Source organism: Mastigoproctus giganteus, chromosome 3 (genome assembly GCF_048544385.1).
Source record: "Mastigoproctus giganteus isolate SK-2022 chromosome 3, ASM4854438v1, whole genome shotgun sequence".
Taxonomy (NCBI): Eukaryota; Metazoa; Arthropoda; class Arachnida; order Uropygi; family Thelyphonidae; genus Mastigoproctus; species Mastigoproctus giganteus.
This window is the reverse complement of record NC_143577.1, coordinates 114,404,687-114,423,659: the sequence shown is the minus strand read 5'-3', so window position 1 is coordinate 114,423,659 and position 18,973 is coordinate 114,404,687. Positions and strand designations below refer to the sequence as shown.

The 18,973-nt window shown below is 38.6% G+C and overlaps 1 protein-coding gene across 3 annotated transcripts in view; it reads left to right on the top strand.

Annotated features, from left to right (window-relative positions):
* The window catches only part of LOC150088232 (citramalyl-CoA lyase, mitochondrial-like), a 244,668-nt gene that overhangs the window by 31,762 nt on the left and 193,933 nt on the right, over window positions 1-18,973 (top strand). For all 3 annotated transcript variants that reach the window (XM_090370649.1, XM_090370647.1, XM_090370648.1), the window contains exon 3: window positions 1,249-1,514. In XM_090370649.1, coding sequence (XP_090226775.1) covers window positions 1,269-1,514 — 246 coding nt within the window. In that variant the 5' untranslated portion in view covers window positions 1,249-1,268. The remainder of the gene's footprint in view (window positions 1-1,248; window positions 1,515-18,973) is intronic.

Sequence of the window (18,973 nt, the reverse complement as noted above, 5' to 3'; positions counted from 1 at the left end):
AGCTTTGCCTTAACTATGAATAAATATCTTTTGTTTGGGTTAGAAATGTGAAATTCCTAGGTGGTGCACTTTCTTTGAACACCAGTGTATACTTATTATCTCAGCATGTCACCAGAGGAAGCCAAAGCACTCTGTGATTTTTCTTCCTATCATCCTGTTTCAGTCTGCCCACAGTCATTGCAAAAAAAATTAGTAACAGGCACTATTTGACAAGTGTTGGCAGATCAATATTTGCTATTAGTGTTTCTCACACATCACAGGTGATGTGTGAGAAACACTAATAGCAAATTTTCGACAATAATATTCCCTTATAAATGCTATAAATTTTTACAAAAAATATTCTTGCTGTAAATGATAAATTATTTTTCTGTAACTTTAACATATCTAACAAGAAACAATCTTAGTCTGTTACAGCAGAATTGATATTGCCATATTGATGTTGCCATGTAAATAGTGATTATAGAGAAAGTGCCAAGTGGCATTTTCAGTGTGTCAGGATTAAAACTGAGGCTGTTATATTGTGGCATCGACAGTGAAAGTGTTAGGTTTACATCCAGAAAGGTGCATGCAGTGAATTTGGTGTATTGCATAGAAGCCGACCGGGCTAGCTGTGTGGGTAAAGTGCCTGCCTGGCAACCCAAAGGTCGCAGGTTTGAATCCTGCCTCGGGCTTGAATCAAAGTACTGCAAAAACCTTGGGAGGTGCATTATGGGCACAGAAGCTGATGCGCCAACAACTACCAAAAAAAAAAAAAAAAAAAAAAAAAAAAATTGCATAGAATCCTGGAAAGAGTGTTTGATAAGCTGGATAGTAAAATAAATACACAGTACCATTATATGTAGTGGTTTGTGCCTGTTCTGATTATTGGTATACGCACCTGCCTCCCCCCCCCCAAATAAGTGGTTGGAGGTGTCAAGCCACCTTCACCTAGATTCTTTCACCAGTATTTTTATTTGTCTTAAATTCCGAAATATTATTGGTACATTTATATTTGCTGATTACATCATACTTAAATATTTTGTATCTGGCTAAAAAGCATTTATCACAACCATTCTTATTCCCTTTTTAATTTTTTTCTATCTCCCCCGTACTTCTCCATTTTGAAAGAGATCCATAAGTAACAGGTTGTATTTCAATATTTTCTAAGTAGTTTGAATTATTTCACTTAATTTCCATTGAATAACATATTCAGTTCCATAAAATGATTTATATATTTATTTATTTTTACAAAATATTATTGCCTTTCAGATATAGAGTGTATAGTGGCCATGGCAACTTTAAAAGCAGGTAATGCTACAAGGTATTTTTTGTATGGAATTACAAAACCACAAATTCGTTTTTCTCATCAGTCAATAGCAACAGTTCCTTCCTCACATGCTCATGTAAAATACACTCCACGAAGAGCAGTTCTTTATGTTCCTGGCCATGATGAGAGAAAACTAAAGAAAATATCTTCATTAAATGTGGACTGTGCTGTTTTGGACTGTGAAGATGGAGTGGCCCTGAATAAAAAGGTAAATACAAAATTCATTTTTTTTTTCTTTTGATTGTAGTTTTGACAGAATTTGAAGCACAGTGAAGCTAATACATAAATTTATACGATGGGAAAATGATTATGGGAAATATTCAAGATCTGATAATAAACACCAAATAATTAACCAGGCTATTGCAAGGTGACTAAATAAGGTTATTTCCACTGCTTCCCAGATGGCTATTTTTGAATGCTAATTGGTACCTCATCATTGAGAAACCAGGAATTTTAAAAAATAACATGAACCAACAAAAAATATTTTTTGTCATACCTCCTCAATGAAAATATGTGATTCTGGAGGAAATAAACTCGCTTATTCCAAAAATCACCATCATGTCTATATCAAAGTGATGTACCAACATTTAATGTTAAAATAAAGGGGATATATACATACACTGATGAGCCAAAACATGACCAGTGAGTCATTATACATATTGAAGCAACTGCAGGAACTACGGCACATGTGTGAGTCGGGACATTGGATAGTAATTAAGGATACATTGAATAGTAATTAAGGATACATTGAATAGTAATTAAGGATACATTGAATAGTAATTCTATTTTTGATTTGGTGTAGGGAAATCTGGATTTTAGACTCAGTCGCTTTAAGAACCAAAATTTAGCACAACTTATTAGTCTAATAGTATACACCGATAAGCCAAAACATTATGATCAGTGAGTTGTTATGCAAATCAAAGCAACTGCAGGTGAACTACGGCGGGGGTTGGAACATAGTATAAAAAACACCTAATACTGAGCTCCGTTAATCAGTGTTACTCTTGTTCTTCAGGGGGAAAAAGCAGTGGACTTAAGCGAGTTTGACAAAGGCCAATTGTAATGGCCAGACAACTAGGTCAGAGCATATCCGAAACGGCATGGCTGGTGGGATGCTCACAGTCAGCCGTGGTTAGTATCTACCAAAAGTGGTCTGAGGAGGGAAAACCCACAAACTGCTGGCAAGGTTTTGGAAGACCATGGCTGATTGATGCTCGAGGTGAGCGAAGGCTCTCCTGGATGGTACGTGGCAATAGAAGGGCGTCTATGGTGCAACTAGCCCGTAATTAGAATGCTGGTGATGGGAGCAATGTGTCACAACAGACAGTATATTAAACCCTGCTGAAAATGGGGCTGTGTAGCCGCAGGCCATTGTGAGAGCCCGTGCTAACCACGGTTCAACAGCGACAGTGCCTACAATGGGCATGTGAGTATCAAAACTGGACCTTGAGTGATTGGAAGAAGGTCATTGGGTCCGATGAATCGCATTTCCTGTTGCACTATGTGGACTGCTAAGTACGTGTGCATCATTTATCTGGGGAAGTGATGGTGCCTGGATGCACCATGGAACAAAAACAAGCCGATGGTAGCGGTGTCATGCTTTGGGCGATGTTCTGCTGGGATAACCTTGGTCTATCATCCATATGCCAGGCACTCTGACATCTACCACCTACCTAAACATCATTGCTGACCATGTACACCCTTTCATGACAACAGTCTTTCCCTCTGGCGGTGCCGTCTTTCAGCAGGATAATGTGCCATGCCACACCGCCCGTATTGTTTGAGACCGGTTCTCGAAACATGAAGAAGATTTCCAGATATTGCCCTGGCCTCCAAATTCCTCAGACATCAATCCCATCGAGCATCTGTGTTTTGTATTGGAACAGCAACGCTGCTCTGCGGAGTCCCAACCATGGACCTTACAAGAGTTAAAGGATCTGCTGATTACGTGTTGGTACCAGATACCATAAGACACATTTAGATATCTTGTAGTGTCTGTGCTTCGCCGAGTATGAGCTGTTTTGGCTGCACGTGGAGAACCAACATCATATTAGGTAGGTGGTCATAATATTTTGGCTCATCGGTGTATAATTCAAGTTTGTAATACAAGTGTAAAAAAATATTATATGTTTTTATAACTGATTTAACTTCGGAAAATCATAGTGAAATAGTTATATTTCAATAATATATAATCAGCATACCTGTAATTGTCCTTAGAAATGTTTGTCCATCACTCACATGTCCCAGATTTTCTGGGAAAAATTCGAGATGGGAATAAAGAAAATGAATTTTCAATGATATTCAACAGCCCATGCTTTTGTAGCGCTCCAGTAAATTAGACACCAACGTTTCATAGTTTTCTTCTTTCCTATTACCTAAAAAACCACATACTACCTACCACCTTAAATCATCGCCAAGCTGCCAGTTCAGCTTCCTTTAACTGGGTTTCAAACACATCATCTTTCAGGAGTTTTCTAATTTGGGGTCCTACGATAATTCCTTCCTTAAGATTTGCATATGTTAAATTAGGAAACACACTTCTCAAGTATGCAGATCCATTACCTTCTTTATCTAGTCCCTTTATGAAATTTTTCATCAATACAAGTTTGATGTGCAGGGGTGGGAGAAGAACCTTGTTTGATTGCACTCAAAGAATATATTTTACATTACATTGTCTTGGTATGAACTCATCCCAGTTTTGCACAACATAATGTTCTTCTGTCATACGGCTGTCCCACAAACACAAAAAACAACATTTTGTGAACCCTCCCCTTTGCAAACCAACAAGCAAACCAATAACCTTAAGATCACAGCATATGTTCCAACCATAGTCCTGGTATTTTATAGCGTGTAGAACTTTAGATATGACACACTATGGCCATAGTTGCCGATACGCCTAATAAATCCCTAAACCAACAACACCAACAACTTTAGATATGCTTTCTTGACTTTCCTTAAGTCCAACTGAATTAAACACAAGAACTGATGGAAATTCGTTGCCATTATGAAGCAAAACTGCTTTTAAACTTAATTTTGAGGCATCTATGAATAAATAGCGTTCATCTAATCAGTGCCGTACCTAGGTACGGGCAAACCGGGTGGCTACCCGGGGCCTGAGAATGTAGAGATCCCGAATTCCGTTTATATTTTAATTTTTTAAATATAAAAAAATGGTTGTTTCTTAATATAATACTTTAGTTATACAAAAAAAATTAATATCGACTTATTACAGTAAATTTATTTATTTTATAATCAGATTATTATTATTATTATTATTATTATTATTAGCTACATGGTGCAAGGAAGCTTATGCTGCACCAGCCAAAAAAAAAATTCCCCGAGTTACCCTGAGAGAGAGAGAGAGAGAGAGAGAGAGAGAGTGTCAAAAGTAGAAGAAAGAGAAGAATGAAGATATCCAGCTCAGGACCCTAGGTGTGCCAAGCCCATACTCACCAAATGTGAGCCCCTGGGGTTAATGTTAAAAGAAATCAATTTTTGCCTATTTTTAATATTTAAACTAACCAAAAGGTTTGAAAGGTTTGAAGGTGTTGGAAGTTAATATGGCAGAGAAGAAAAATGCATGGGATACATACAAATTAACATGTGACACAGAAGCCTATGATAGATATAAGTTGATCAGTAACCAAGTTACAAAGGAGGTTAAGCAGGTGAAGGCAGATTACAAGAAATCTTTGGCAAGGGATGCAAAGAAAAACAGCAAGGAGTTCTTTACTTATGTAAACTCTAGAAGGAAGGGGATGAATCAGATTGGTCCACTTGATATTGATGGTTCAATTGTTCATGATCCTGCGCAGGTAGCTAACAAACTAAATCAATATTTTGCATCTAAATTCACACATGAGGAGTTATTCAGGAAGGGGAATGCCATAGATGAAGTAAACACTGGCAGTGAGCTAGATGATCTTGTAATAATTGAGAGTAAAGTGGAGGAGAAATTGTTGAAGATAAATACAAGAAAGGCACCTGGGGTGGATTGGATCTATCCAGTTATATTAAAGGAGGCAGCAAAGGAAGTAAGCAATCCGTTAGCCATAATTATGAGAGCTTCCTTGGACTCAGGGAAGGTAACCACAGATAGGACGGGTGCAAATGTAACCCCAATTCACAAAGGACGATCAAAGGCTGACACAAGTAATTATAGACCTGTGAGTTTAACTTCTGTTCCAGGAAAATTAATGGAAGCACTGGTTAAAGAAGCACTGCAGGATCATCTTGACAAGAATTCAGTTATAGCTCAGACACAGCATGGTTTTGTTAAGGGAAGGTCTTGCCTGACCAATTTGATTGGATACTATGATGTAGTCACAAAAGAATTGGATGCAGGGAATAACTTTGATATTATATATTTGGATCTTAGAAAGGCTTTTGATACTGTTGCACATGGAAGACTGCTGCACAAATTGGAACAGTGTGGCATGGGTGGCAAATTGTTGCTATGGATAAAGGGATGGTTGAGTGGCAGAAGACAGAGAGTGGTAATTAATGGACACTGCTCATCGTGGACTAATGTTATTAGTGGAGTCCCCAGGGGTTCAGTGTTGGGTCCATTGTTGTTTTCTGTATTTATAAATAATATTGATGGTGGTATTTCAAGCTTAATGTCCAAGTTTGCAGACGATACAAAGGTTGGCAGGGTTGCTAAGGACGCTACTGACGCTATGCTGCTGCAACAGGATCTGGAAAGGTTGAGCAGATGGGCTGAGAGGTGGCAAATGAAGTTTAACATTGACAAATGTAAAGTACTACATATGGGAAACAGCAACACCAGAGCAACGTATCAACTCTGTGGTACTACACTGACAGTTGTAGAGAATGAAAGGGACCTGGGGGTGGTTGTGCAGGCAGATATGAAGTTTTCTGAGCAGTGCAGACAGGCTGCAAGAGTAGCTCATGGTGTACTGTCGATGATATATAGGAATTTTTCTAGCAGGGATAGGGAGGTGATTATTCCCTTGTATAAGACAATGGTCAGGCCGCATCTTGAGTACTGTATATAGGTCTGGAGGCCTCATTTCAAGGAGGATGTAGAGCTGCTGGAATGAGTACAGAGAAGGGCAACAAGGTTAGTGAACGGAACGAAGGGTTGCTCTTATGAAGAAAGGCTTAAGTTTTGCAAATTACAGTGTCTGGAGACTAGGCACTGGAGAGGTGATCTGATAGAGGTGTATAAAGCCTTGAATGGTTTGAGCATGCTCAATGCTGATGGAATACTGCCTCTTGCTCAGAATAATTACCTGAGCGGGCATAAATTCAAATTGAGGAAAGACAGATGTAGGATAGATGTGCGGAAATTTGCTTTTAGCCAGCGGGTAGTTGGTTGGTGGAACAGACTTCCATCCCTTGTTGTGGAAGTTGATAGCCTAAATAAATTTAAGGCTCAGCTGGACAGGTATTTCGAACGAAATACCTGTCCAGCTGAGCCTTAAATTGGAAGGGTTTTTTTTTTTTTTTTTTGGCTGATGCTGCATAAGCTTGCTTTCTTGCATCATATGCCTCTACTAATTCTAATGCTAAGTTGGCTCTACAGGACATGGTATTGGACAGATTCTTCTGACCAACCTGAAAGCATGCAGGATTTCCTTAGAAAACTATCTGACACTTTTGTTGATAATGTGCTGTTATGGTGGACATTAAAAGAGATTAGAAGAGATTTAGCACTTGTTAGTAATAGGTGGTCATTTTCTTAATTTGTGTTTATCATTTGATTAATTTGTGTGCTGAAAAGAGGACTTCATGCCTTTTACTGAAAGAGGATGAATATTGAGTCTCTGGCTTCCTGCTGTGATAGACATTATATACCTTTCATTTGGTACTTCTAAGCATTAGCATTAGCATTATGTCTGAGCCTGTGCGGACGCAGCTCCTGGAAGCTCTTGGAACAGAGAAGTTTTTCCTGATTTATTTTCTGATTTATTAGCTTAAATTGTCATATTAACTTATTTTCTAGAGTAGCTTTATATTCCTAGTTACTATACTTAGTTTAAAGTTTAACTTAGACAGAGATTTTGTAGGTATTACTTAGTATCGGTAACGGTATAAAATCCACGTGTTACAAATTGAACGAGAGGTCTTTTTTTTAACCAAATTTAGTCGATTTATTAACCAATTGTTATATCAAATTATCTTCTATAAGTAGATTATAGACCTAGTCAGGATCCTTAGTTTATTCTAAATTGAGATAGCGAGATTTGGAAGCTAATCAATACTTACGAGTCCGTACAAGTACCGTTCGAGAATTCCCGCCATTTTTACACGATAGCATAAGCTTAGTGTAGTATAGTGCATAATATAATATTATGCACTATGCATTATGTAGTATAGTACATAATATAATATTATGCACTATTGTCAATTAATCAGTAAATCTATTAATCTTGATAAACTTTATTGTCAATTAAATTGTATATTTAACTCTATATATATATATAACGACTTAATCGTATAACAAATAATTAATACATAACTATAGTGGTACACATGATACAGAAGTTGTATAAAGGGAACTCGTAGAAAACCCTAGATACCGAAAAAAATATATATATAACATAACTGTTTTGGGATATAACTTAAGGATTTAATTTTTGTTTTGAAATTTTATTGAATTAAATCAGAATCATGACTCTGACCAGAGCAGCAAAGCAAAAGGCTCAAGCTAATGGGAGTGCTGTGGTTCAGGGGAGAACTGAGGAGGGCAGTTGCCCTTTGAATCACAGTCTTTTAAAATGCACTGTTCGCTTGATGTTTGCGGAGCAGTCGGGTACGGGACATGATACTGCCAAGGGGGATGTCTTTGTGTGTGCATGATGTAAGGAGTGCAAGGAAATCAGGCGACAACTCAGCGTTGTTAAGGGCCTTTATGAGAGCTTGAAGGACAGGGTGGATGCCCTCGAAGGAAATAAATTGAGGGGCCCATCAAGCTCTCAGCTGCCCACATCAACGCCAGAGCTTGCACTTGGTCATCAGGCAACACAGAGGCAGCCCCCTAGGCAGAATGCGCTGGTCCCACAGGAACTAGTAGTTGTTGGTGACTCTATTGTCAGGGAAATGGGGAACATGCTTTGTAAAAAAGATAGGTGGAACAGGACCAGGGTATGTCTGCCAGGGGCAAAGGTTGATGATGTTGTAGAGCGGATATCATCTTTTAAGGGCACAAAAGGTGATATAGTTGTACACGTTGGAACTAATGATATTAAGAGTAGGAGACCGGCGGAATTACTTAGCAAGTACAGGTCACTGTTGAAAAAAAGCCGTGAATTAGGGTTGAATTTGAAAGTGTCTGCAATTCTGCCCAGACATGATAGGAGGGAGTATATGATGAGAGCCTTGTCGATCAATTCGGCCCTGGAAAGATTGTGCAAGGCTCAAGGGGTAGAATTTTTTTCAGCCTGGACTGTACTTGTTAACAGGAGAGATTGCTTCTACAGGGATGGGATACACTTAAATAGAAAGGGTGCAAGAATTTTTGCTGATGCTGTCGAGGCAGTGTTAGGTGGGTCGGAAAACTGCTAGTTGGGGGATACAAGGACTAATAGATTAACAGTAGCCACTGGCAGAGGTGGAAGTGATTCTTGCACTGCTTCTATTGAAATGAGCAGAAGCCTGAAAAACAAGATGCAGGATATTTCAGAGACTGCTGGGGGTCATTGCGGTACAAGTTAACACATGGGTTGTGTTAGGGTAGCTAAGAATAGAAACAGGTGCATGTATACCTGCGTGTACACCAATGCTAGGAGATTGGTAAATAAATTTGATGAATTTGAGGTATTGCTCAAAACATCAAAGGCAGATATTGTTGGGATATCAGAGACGTGGTGTCACACAGATATAAGTAATGCGGAACTGGAATTTGGGGAATACAATGTGTATAGAAAGGATAGACAGGACAGGAGGGGAGGAGGGGTTATGCTATTAATTAAGAAACACATAAAGTCCAAGGAAGTGAAGCCAGTCGACATCGATGGACAGGGCAGTGTCGAGTCAGTTTGGTGTGACATAAGCATAGGGAAATCAAAATTGAGAGTAGGAGTGTGCTATAGGCCTAATGACTCTGATGAGTATAATAATATATTGTACAGGGAAATAGAGTGGGCCAGTAAATCAGAGAGTCTTATAATGGGGGATTTTAATTTCCCAGATATTGACTGGAATTTGTGGGTTGGTCACTCGCACACTAACAAGGCTTTTGTGGATTTATTGGATGATTGTTTTCTACATCAGCATGTTCGTGAGGCAACAAGAGGGAGCAGTACTCTTGATCTGATTATCAGTAGTGATTCTTCATGCATCAAGAATCTGCAGATAAATGAACCACTAGGTGGCAGTGATCACAGTGTGTTGAAGTGGGATTTACTCAAGGAGGTAACTACCATCAGAGGTAAAGGAAAGGGTTTTTGTTTTCGTAAAGGCGACTATGATGGTCTGAGACAGTATTTAAATTCTATACAGTGGGACCAACTGATGATGTTACCAACAGCAAACTCAAAATGGGAAGCATTCAAGGAACTAATCTTGGAGGCTACCAGGCTTTACATACCAACTAAGAAATATTGTACAAGGTTTAGGCCTAAATGGTTGTCAGATGAACTAATGAGACATGTGGCAGAGAAGAAAAATGCATGGGATACATACAAATTAATGGGTGACATGGAAGCCTATGATAGATATAAGTTGGTCTGTAACCAAGTCACAAATGAGATTAGGCAGGCAAAGGCAGACTACGAAAAATCCTTGGCAAAGGATGCAAAGAAAAACAGAAAAGAGTTCTTTACATATTTAAACTCAAGAAGGAAAGGGATGAATCAGATTGGTCCACTGGATATTGATGGTTCAACAGTTGAGGATCCTGCTCAGGTGGCTAACAATCTAAACGAGTATTTTGCATCTACATTCACGCATGAGGAGTTATTCAGGAAGTGGAATGTCTAAGGTAAAGTAAACATTGACAGTGAGCTGGATGATTTTGTAATAACTGAGAGGAAAGTGGAGGAGAGATTGTTGAGGATAAACATAAAAAAGGCACCTGGGGTGGATGGGATCTATCCAGTTATATTAAAGGAGGCAGCAAAGGAAGTAAGCAAACCCCTAGCCATAATTATGAGAGCTTCTTTGGACTCAGGGGAGGTACCCATAGACTGGAGATGTGCAAATGTAACCCCAATTCACAAAGGAGGATCAAAGGCTGACACAAGTAATTATAGACCTGTTAGTTTAACTTCTGTTCCAGGTGAATTGATGGAGGCACTGGTTAAAGAAGCACTGCAGGATCATCTAGACAGGAATTGAGTTATAGCTCAGGCACAGCATGGTTTTGTTAAGGGCAGGTCTTGCCTGACCAATTTGATTGGATACTCTGATGTAGTCACAAAAGAACTGGATGCAGGGAATAACTTTGATATTATATATTTGGATCTTAGAATGGCTTTTGATACTGTTGCACATGGAAGACTGCTGCACAAATTGGAGCAGTGTGGCATTGGAGGCAAATTGCTGCTATGGATAAGGGGATGGTTGAGTGGCAGAAGACAGAGAGTGGTAATCAATGGACACTGCTCAACGTGGACTAATGTTATTAGTGGAGTTCCTCAGGGTTCAGTGTTGGGTCCGTTGTTGTTTTCGGTGTTTATGAATGGTATTGATGATGGGATATCAAGTTTAATGTCCAAGTTTGCAGATGATACAAAGGTTGGCAGGGTTGTTAAGGACACTATTGACGCAATGCTGCTGCAACAGGATCTGGAAAGGTTGAACAGATGGGCTGAGAGGTGGCAAATGAAGTTTAACATTGACAAATGTAAAGTACTACATATGGGAAACAGTAACCCCAGAGCAACGTATCAACTCTGCGGTACTACACTGACAGTGGTGGAGAATGAAAAGGACCTGGGGGTAATTGTGCAGGCAGATATGAAGTTCTCTGAGCAGTGCAGACGAGCTGCAAGAGTAGCTCATGGTGTCTTGTCAATGATATACAGGAATTTTTCTAGCAGGGATAAGGAGGTGATTATTCCCTTGTATAAGGCAATGGTTAGGCCACATCTTGAGTACTGTATACAGGTCTGGAGGCCTCATTTCAAGAAGGATGTAGAGCTGCTGGAACGGGTACAGAGAAGGGCAACAAGATTAGTGAATGGAACAAAGGGTTGCTCTTACGAAGAAAGGCTTAAGTTTTGCAAATTACAGAGTCTGGAGACTAGGCACCGGCGAGGTGATCTGATAGAGGTGTATAAGGCTTTGAATGGTTTGAGCATGCTCAATGCCAATGGGATTCTTCATCTTTCTCAGAATAATCACCTCAGAGGGCATAAATTCAAACTGAGGAAGGACGGATGTTGGATAGATGTGCGGAAATTTGCCTTTGGCCAGTGGCTGGTTGGTTGGTGGAACCGACTTCCATCACTTGTTGTTGAAGTTGATAGCCTAAACAAATTTAAAGCTCAACTGGACAGGTATTTCGAACGAACGGAGGGGTGAAATGGGAGTGGTGTGCGTTTTTTTTTTTTTTTTGGCTGATGCTGAATAAGCTTGCTTTCTTGCATTTGATGCAAGTAATTTGCAAAACTTCAGCCTTTCTTCGTAAGAGCACCCCTTTGTTCCATTCACTAATCTTGTTGCCGTTCTCTGTACTCGTTCCAGCAGCTCTACATCCTTCTTGAAATGAGGCCTCCAGACCTGTATACAGTACTCTAGGTGTGGACTGACCATTGCCGTATACAATGGAATAATCACCTCCTTGTCCCTGCTGGAAAAATTCCTGTATATCATTGACAATACTCCATGAGCTACTCTTGCAGCCTGTCTGCACTGCTCAGAGAACTTCATATCTGCCTGCACAACCACCCCCAAGTCCCTTTCATTCTCTACCACTGTCAGTGTAGTACCACAGGGTTGATAAGTTGCTCTGGGGTTGCTGTTTCCCATGTGTAGTACTTTACATTTGTCAATGTTAAACTTCATTTGCCACCTCTCAGCCCATCTGTTCAACCTTTCCAGATCCTGTTGCAGCAGCATAGTGTCAGTAGTGTCCTTGACAACCCTGCCAACCTTTGTATCATCTGCAAACTTGGACATTAAGCTTGATATACCATCATCAATATCATTTATAAATACAGAAAACAATAATGGACCCAACACTGAGCCCTGAGGGACTCCACTAATATGAGCAGTGTCCATTGATTACCACTCTCTGTCTTCTCCCCCTCAACCACCCCTTTATCCATAGCAGCAATTTGCCTCCAATGTCACACTGCTCCAATTTGTGTAGCAGTCTTCCATGTGCAACAGTATCAAAAGCCTTTCTAAGATCCAAGTATATAATATCAGAGTTATTCCCTGCATCCAGTTCTTTTGTGACTGCATCATAATATCCAATGAAGTTGGTCAGGCAAGACTTCCCCTTACCAAAACTATGCTGTGTCTGAGCTATAACTGAAGTCTTGTCTAAATGATCCTGCAGTGCTTCTTTAACCAGTGCCTCCATTAATTTTCCTGGAACAGAAGTTAAGCTCACAGGTCTATAATTACTTGTGTCAGCCTTTGATCCTCCTTTGTGAATTGGGGTCACATTTGCACATTTCCAGTCTATGGGTACCTCCTCTGAGTCCAAGGAAGCTCTCATAATTGTGGCTAAAGGTTTGCTTACTTCCTTTGCTGCCTCCTTTAATATAACTGGATAGATCCCATCCACCCCGGGTGCCTTTCTTGTGTTTATCTTCAACAGTTTCTCCTCCACTTTACTCCTAGTCATTTCAAGATTCTGTAGCTTACTGCTAGAGTTGAATACACCTCTGGCATTCCCCTTGCTGAGTAACACCTCATGTGTGAATGTCGATGCAAAATATTCATTTAGTTTGTTAGCTACCTGAGCAGGATCATCAACAGTTGGCCCATCAATATCAAATTCCAGAGTTTACATAAGTAAAGAACTCTTTGCTGTTTTTCTTTGCATCCCTTGCCAAGGATTTCTCGTAATCTGCCTTCGCCTGCCTAACCTCCTTTGTAACTTGGTTGCATATCAACTTGTATCTATCATAGGCAGAATTGCAGACACTTTCAAATTCAACCCTAATTCTCGGCTTTTGTTCAACAGTGACCTGTACTTCTTGTTAAGTAATTCTGCCGGTCTCCTACTCTTAATATTATTAGTGCCAAAGTGTACAACTATATCACCTTTTGTGCCCTTAAAAGATGATATTCGCTCTACAACGTCATCAACCTTTGCCCCTGGCAGACATACCCTGGTCCTGTCCCACCTATCTTTTTTACAAAGCATGTTCCCCGTTTCCCTGACAATAGAGTCACCAACAACTACTAGTTCCTTCGGGACCAGCGCATTCTGCCTTGGGGGTTGTCTCTGTGTCACGCGATGCCCAAGTGCAAGCTCTGGCGTTGATGTGGGCAGCTGTGAGCTTGATGGGCCCCTCAATATAGTTTCTTCGAGGGCATCCACCCTGTCCTTCAAGCTCTCATATAGGCCCACAAGAACGCCGAGTTGTTGCTTGATATCGATACACTCCTTGCATCGCGCACACACAGAGACATCCCCCTTGGCAGTATCATGTCCCGTACCCGATTGCTCTGCAAACATCAAGCAAACAATGCATTTTATAAGGCTGTGAGTCAGAGGACAACTGCCCCCCTCAGTTCTGCTCTGAGCCACAGCACTTCCATTAGCTTGAGCCTTTTGCTTTGCTGCTCTGGTCTGAGTCATGATTCTATTAATTTATTAATTAATTATAATTAATTATGTTATGTTATTAATTAAGTTAAATATAATTAATTATGTTATGTTATTAATTAAGTTAAATATAATTAATTATATTACGTTTGTAATCTAAGTCGTTATATGTATTTATTTAAACGTACAATTTAACTGCTAACGAAGTTCAACTAACGCTATCTAGTATGGTATATAACTATCGTATCACAAAGGTGGGAAAATTACGAACGGTAGCGGAGTTGAAACACGTGGAAACCTTTACCGATACTTTTATGCAATTACAAAGCCGAGTAAAGAATAAATACACCAAATTAATCAGAAAATCACAAAATAATGTTATACTACTAAATTTAAATCAAAAGGTTTAGAAAAACAATAATTTCAAATCAATAAATAAGAAAAATCCACTTGGCGGCTTTGAACACGACCGTCTCTAGTAGCCTCGTCAGCAGACGTAAGCGCGTATAACATAGCTCGTAAGCTATGGTATACAGACAGATAGACAGTTTTAAAAGGCTTTGAAGTATTTTGGGCTTATTGGCTGTCTTTGGTTAAATGTTTAGCTGACTGGTAGAACAGTTACAGCCTCTAACAAGGAAGCACCAATAAAACCATATGAGCACTTTTCAAAGTTAGGAAATTGAAAAATGCAGTAAGCAATCACTTGTGATTGGCACTGACTCATGCCCAAATTTAATTTATAGTTATAAAGAAGTTTTTAAAAAAAGATACGTTATTGAATTTCTTGAAAAGAATAACTTAGTCACAAATTACGTTCAAGCAATTTAAAACAGTTGAAGCAAACTGATATCAAATGGAACATGAACAAGGCTGTTCATGTTCCTTTTTTCTGGCTTGAATAAATCATTGTTCTTGTTCTTTTTAAATGTTTCTTCAGTGTTTGGAAATTCAAAAATAGTCCTTCATTTAAATGTGTTCCACTTCTTTATATCAAGTTTATTGCTCTTTCTCTTGTTTTTTGAAGAGTGTGATGTGTAAATTTTGTAGACATACAGTTGTTAAATCTTATGCTTCCCTTTTGGAAGTTGGTTTACTCAGGACCAGTTTTGGGCTGTTAACTGCATGCTAGAGATATTTGGCCGCCCCTATCAATGTGGATCGTGAGTAGATTCATAACCTAACCTAACCCAACCTATGGGAGCCTACTAGTATGTTTTTATGACAATTCCATATAGTTGACAGGGGTAAAAAAATCCATAAAAATATTTGATATATTTATTTTAATTTTATTCAAATCAAAAATGTACAAGATATTAAACAGAAGTAACGAAATGCACACGTAATGTTAGAACTGCACTCTTCTTGCTTTCTTATTTGCCAGTTCATCAATAAATCTGATAATTTTAAAATTTTCACACAATTCCTTTTCTATAGCTAACAGTCCTAGATCATTAAACCTTTCTTGAGTCATTGACGTTCTTAAATATTTTTTTATAAGCTTGAGTTTCGAAAAACTCCTTTCACCTGATGCTACACTAACTGGTAACGTCAGAAAAATTCTCATATTAGAAAATGATGACATCAAGTTATTTTTTGTAATATATGTCGTTTTTTAATGGGTCTGCAATTCCACTGCTCAAAATTCTATATGTTATCAGCTCATTGAAGAGCTGAAGACCATTAATATCCTTAATACTTGTGCTTCCTTTATTACCGTAATTTGAAGGGAAACATCTAAATCAAAACAAGATTTTTTAATTTCCTCTTCAGTCATTTCTCCAAATTCACAAAGAAATTTAAATACATTATTACATTTATTTAGATTTTCAAACCTTTCTTGAATGGAATTTAAGGTTGTATCAACAATTGTTAGATAAAATTGTATTCTAAACACTTCTTTTCGATTTATAATTTGTTCATTGGGACTTTCATAATCAAAATGGCGAACTTTAGTTCTACTCCTTACAACTGGAAATTCTGCCACTACATTTATTTCTGCAGCTAAAAATTTTGCATCCCTAATATATTTATTAAATGCTTCATCAGATTTGGCTGCACTTAGAAATTTAAAAAGCTCATTCAACACATCAAGAGATTCATTTATGTTGGATTGAGGACACTGCAACATTTTACTTATAACATAAATTTTTGACAATATCTTTCCATATAATGACTGAGCAAATGAACTTGAAAAACACAACCTGATCTACCAAACATTGAGCTGTATGTTTTGTTTTCATGTCATTGGGATTATCATCTATTATGTCATTCAAACTTTTCAAGACTTCACTTAATTGCAATCTGAGAGGTTGCACTGCTTTTATTCTCCTCTCCCATCTTGTATTACTTACAGATTTCAGTGTTAATCTAGTGATATTACGATTTAGTATATCCCATATGTAAGGGGATGCAGAAAAAAATGTGTACAATTCTTGAACAATGTTAAAAACATTAACTGTTTCAAATGTTACTTTGGCAGCCATTACAACTAAATTCAATGAATGAGATGCACAAGGAAGAGAAAAGGCTCTGGGATTTATATTCCTAAATTTGTTCAGCAAGCCACTATGCTTACCATGCATATTTGCCCCATTATCACCCTCTTCTCTGGTTAAAAAGGACATTGTTTTATTAGGAGACTCCATTGTCAGGGAAACGGCGAATATTTTTTGTAATAAGGATAGGTGAAGTAGAACCAGGGTATGTCTGCCGGGAGCAACTATTGATGATGTCACCAACAGATTGTCAGATTTTAAAGGGGGTAAAGAGAATATTATTATTCATGTGGGGACTAATGATATTAAACGTACACGATCTGACGATTTGTTGGAAAAATGCAGGACCATGCTGAGGAAATGTTGCGAGCTAGGCCATAATGTCTATGTGTCTGCAATTCTGCCCAGACACGATAGGAGGGTTATATGTTAAGAGCCTTGTGGATTAACTCAAGACTTGAAGGAATCTGCAAGGCTTTAGGGGGGAAATTTCTATCAGCATGGCCCACACTTGTAGGTAGAAGGAATTTGTTTTGTAGAGACGGGAAACACTTAAACAAAGGTGGTGCAAAGGTTTTTGCCAGTATTATTAAGGATACCTTAAAGGTTCAGGGAAACTGCTAGTTAGGGGGGATGTGGGTAATACTGACACGCGTTTATCTGATAATATTGGTCAAAGTAACTCTTGCACATACCTCAAGAGTTCTTATCTGTTACCCCAACTGGATGTATTATCTAGATGTTCTGGGGGCAGAAACGTTTCACGTGAGCGGGTAGCTAATATAGTAATAGAAATAGTAGTAGTGGCATGTGATGCAAGAAAGCAAATGTATGAGCTTATGCAGCATCAGCCAAAAAAAAAAAAAAAAAAAATCACACCATTCCCTCCAAATGCCTGTCCAGTTCCTCCTTAAATTTATTCAACCTATCAACTTCCACGACAGATGGAAGTTTGTTCCATCAATTAACCACCCGCTGGGTAAAGGCAAATTTCCCCACATCTATTCTACATCTGTCTTTTCTTAATTTGAATTTATGCCCCCTAAGGTTCATAAGTTCGGTTTGAGAGTCTTGTAGATGAGCAGAAAACCCACTACACTATTATTATGGGGGAATTCAATGCTAAGGTTGGAAAAAGGCAAAACAGCGCAGAAAGAGGAACTATAGGAAATTTTGGAATTGGTGAAAGAAATAAAAGAGGTGAAAGACTTGTGGAATTTGCAGAATCTCAAGGAATGTCAGTAATGAACACTTTTTTCAAGAAAAGGGTGAACAGAAAGTGGACATGGAAGAGTCCAAATGGATTAACAACTAATGAAATCGACTTCATCCTCACTAACAGAAGATATATTGTGAATGATGTTACCATCCTGAATAAGGTAAATGTTGGAAGTGATCACAGAATGGTAAGATGTACACTTGATATAGATGTAGGAAATGAAAGGAAAAAACTGACTCGAGTAAATAATACAAAGGTCTTTGAAATAACAGAGGAGGAGAAAAAGCAGTATGTACTGGAACTTAAGAACAAGTTTGAGCTTCTGCAGACTGCTCAGGACCAAGACATCGACGAGGAATATTACAACTTTCTGAAAGTGATAAAGCCCAAGAAACCTATAGGGAAACAGAAATCCAAAGAAGAAAAAATTAGTCAAGAAACACTTGTCGTGATGAACAAAAGACGACAAATGAAGAGCAAGAAAAACACTGACAGGGAGAAAATTGAGTATACTCAGTTATGCAAAGCCATTAGAAAGAGACTCAGAGAGGACATAAGAAGATTTAACACAAGAAACGTAGAACAAGCATTAAGGGAAAACAAAGGATTTAAATCAGCAGCCATGAGCAGTAATACAGAAAGACAAATGATACTGAAACTGAAGAATAGCGATGGTGTACTTATAAACAGCAGAGAAGGCATAATTCAAATTGCAGAAGACTACTATAGAGAATTATACAAGGAGCGAGGGAATGATACCAGCAGTGGGGAAGATGGATTGCAAAGTAGCAACACATACGACATACCCGATATTCTTCCTGATGAGGTAGAACATGCATTGAAGAAAATGAAGAATCGGAAAGCCCCGGGGGAAGATGAAGTTACTGTAGAGTTGTTAAAATTGGTAGGAAAAGACATAACACAAAAAGTGGCAAGGCTCTTCACAAAGTGCATTAGAAAAGGTGTGATGCTTAAGCAGTGGAATAATGCAATCATAGTTTTGCTGCATAAGAAAGGAGATAAATCAGAAATTGGAAATTATAGACCAATTAGCTTGTTATCCCATATCTACAAGTTGTTCACAAGGGTCATTACTAACAGATTAGAAAGAATACTTGATGAGAATCAACCGAAAGAGCAAGCTGGCTTTAGGACAGGATTCTCAACTATGGATCACCTTCACGTAATATCACAGCTAATGGAGAAAGCAAATGAATATAAAACACCATTATGGCTGGCATTTGTGGATTATGAAA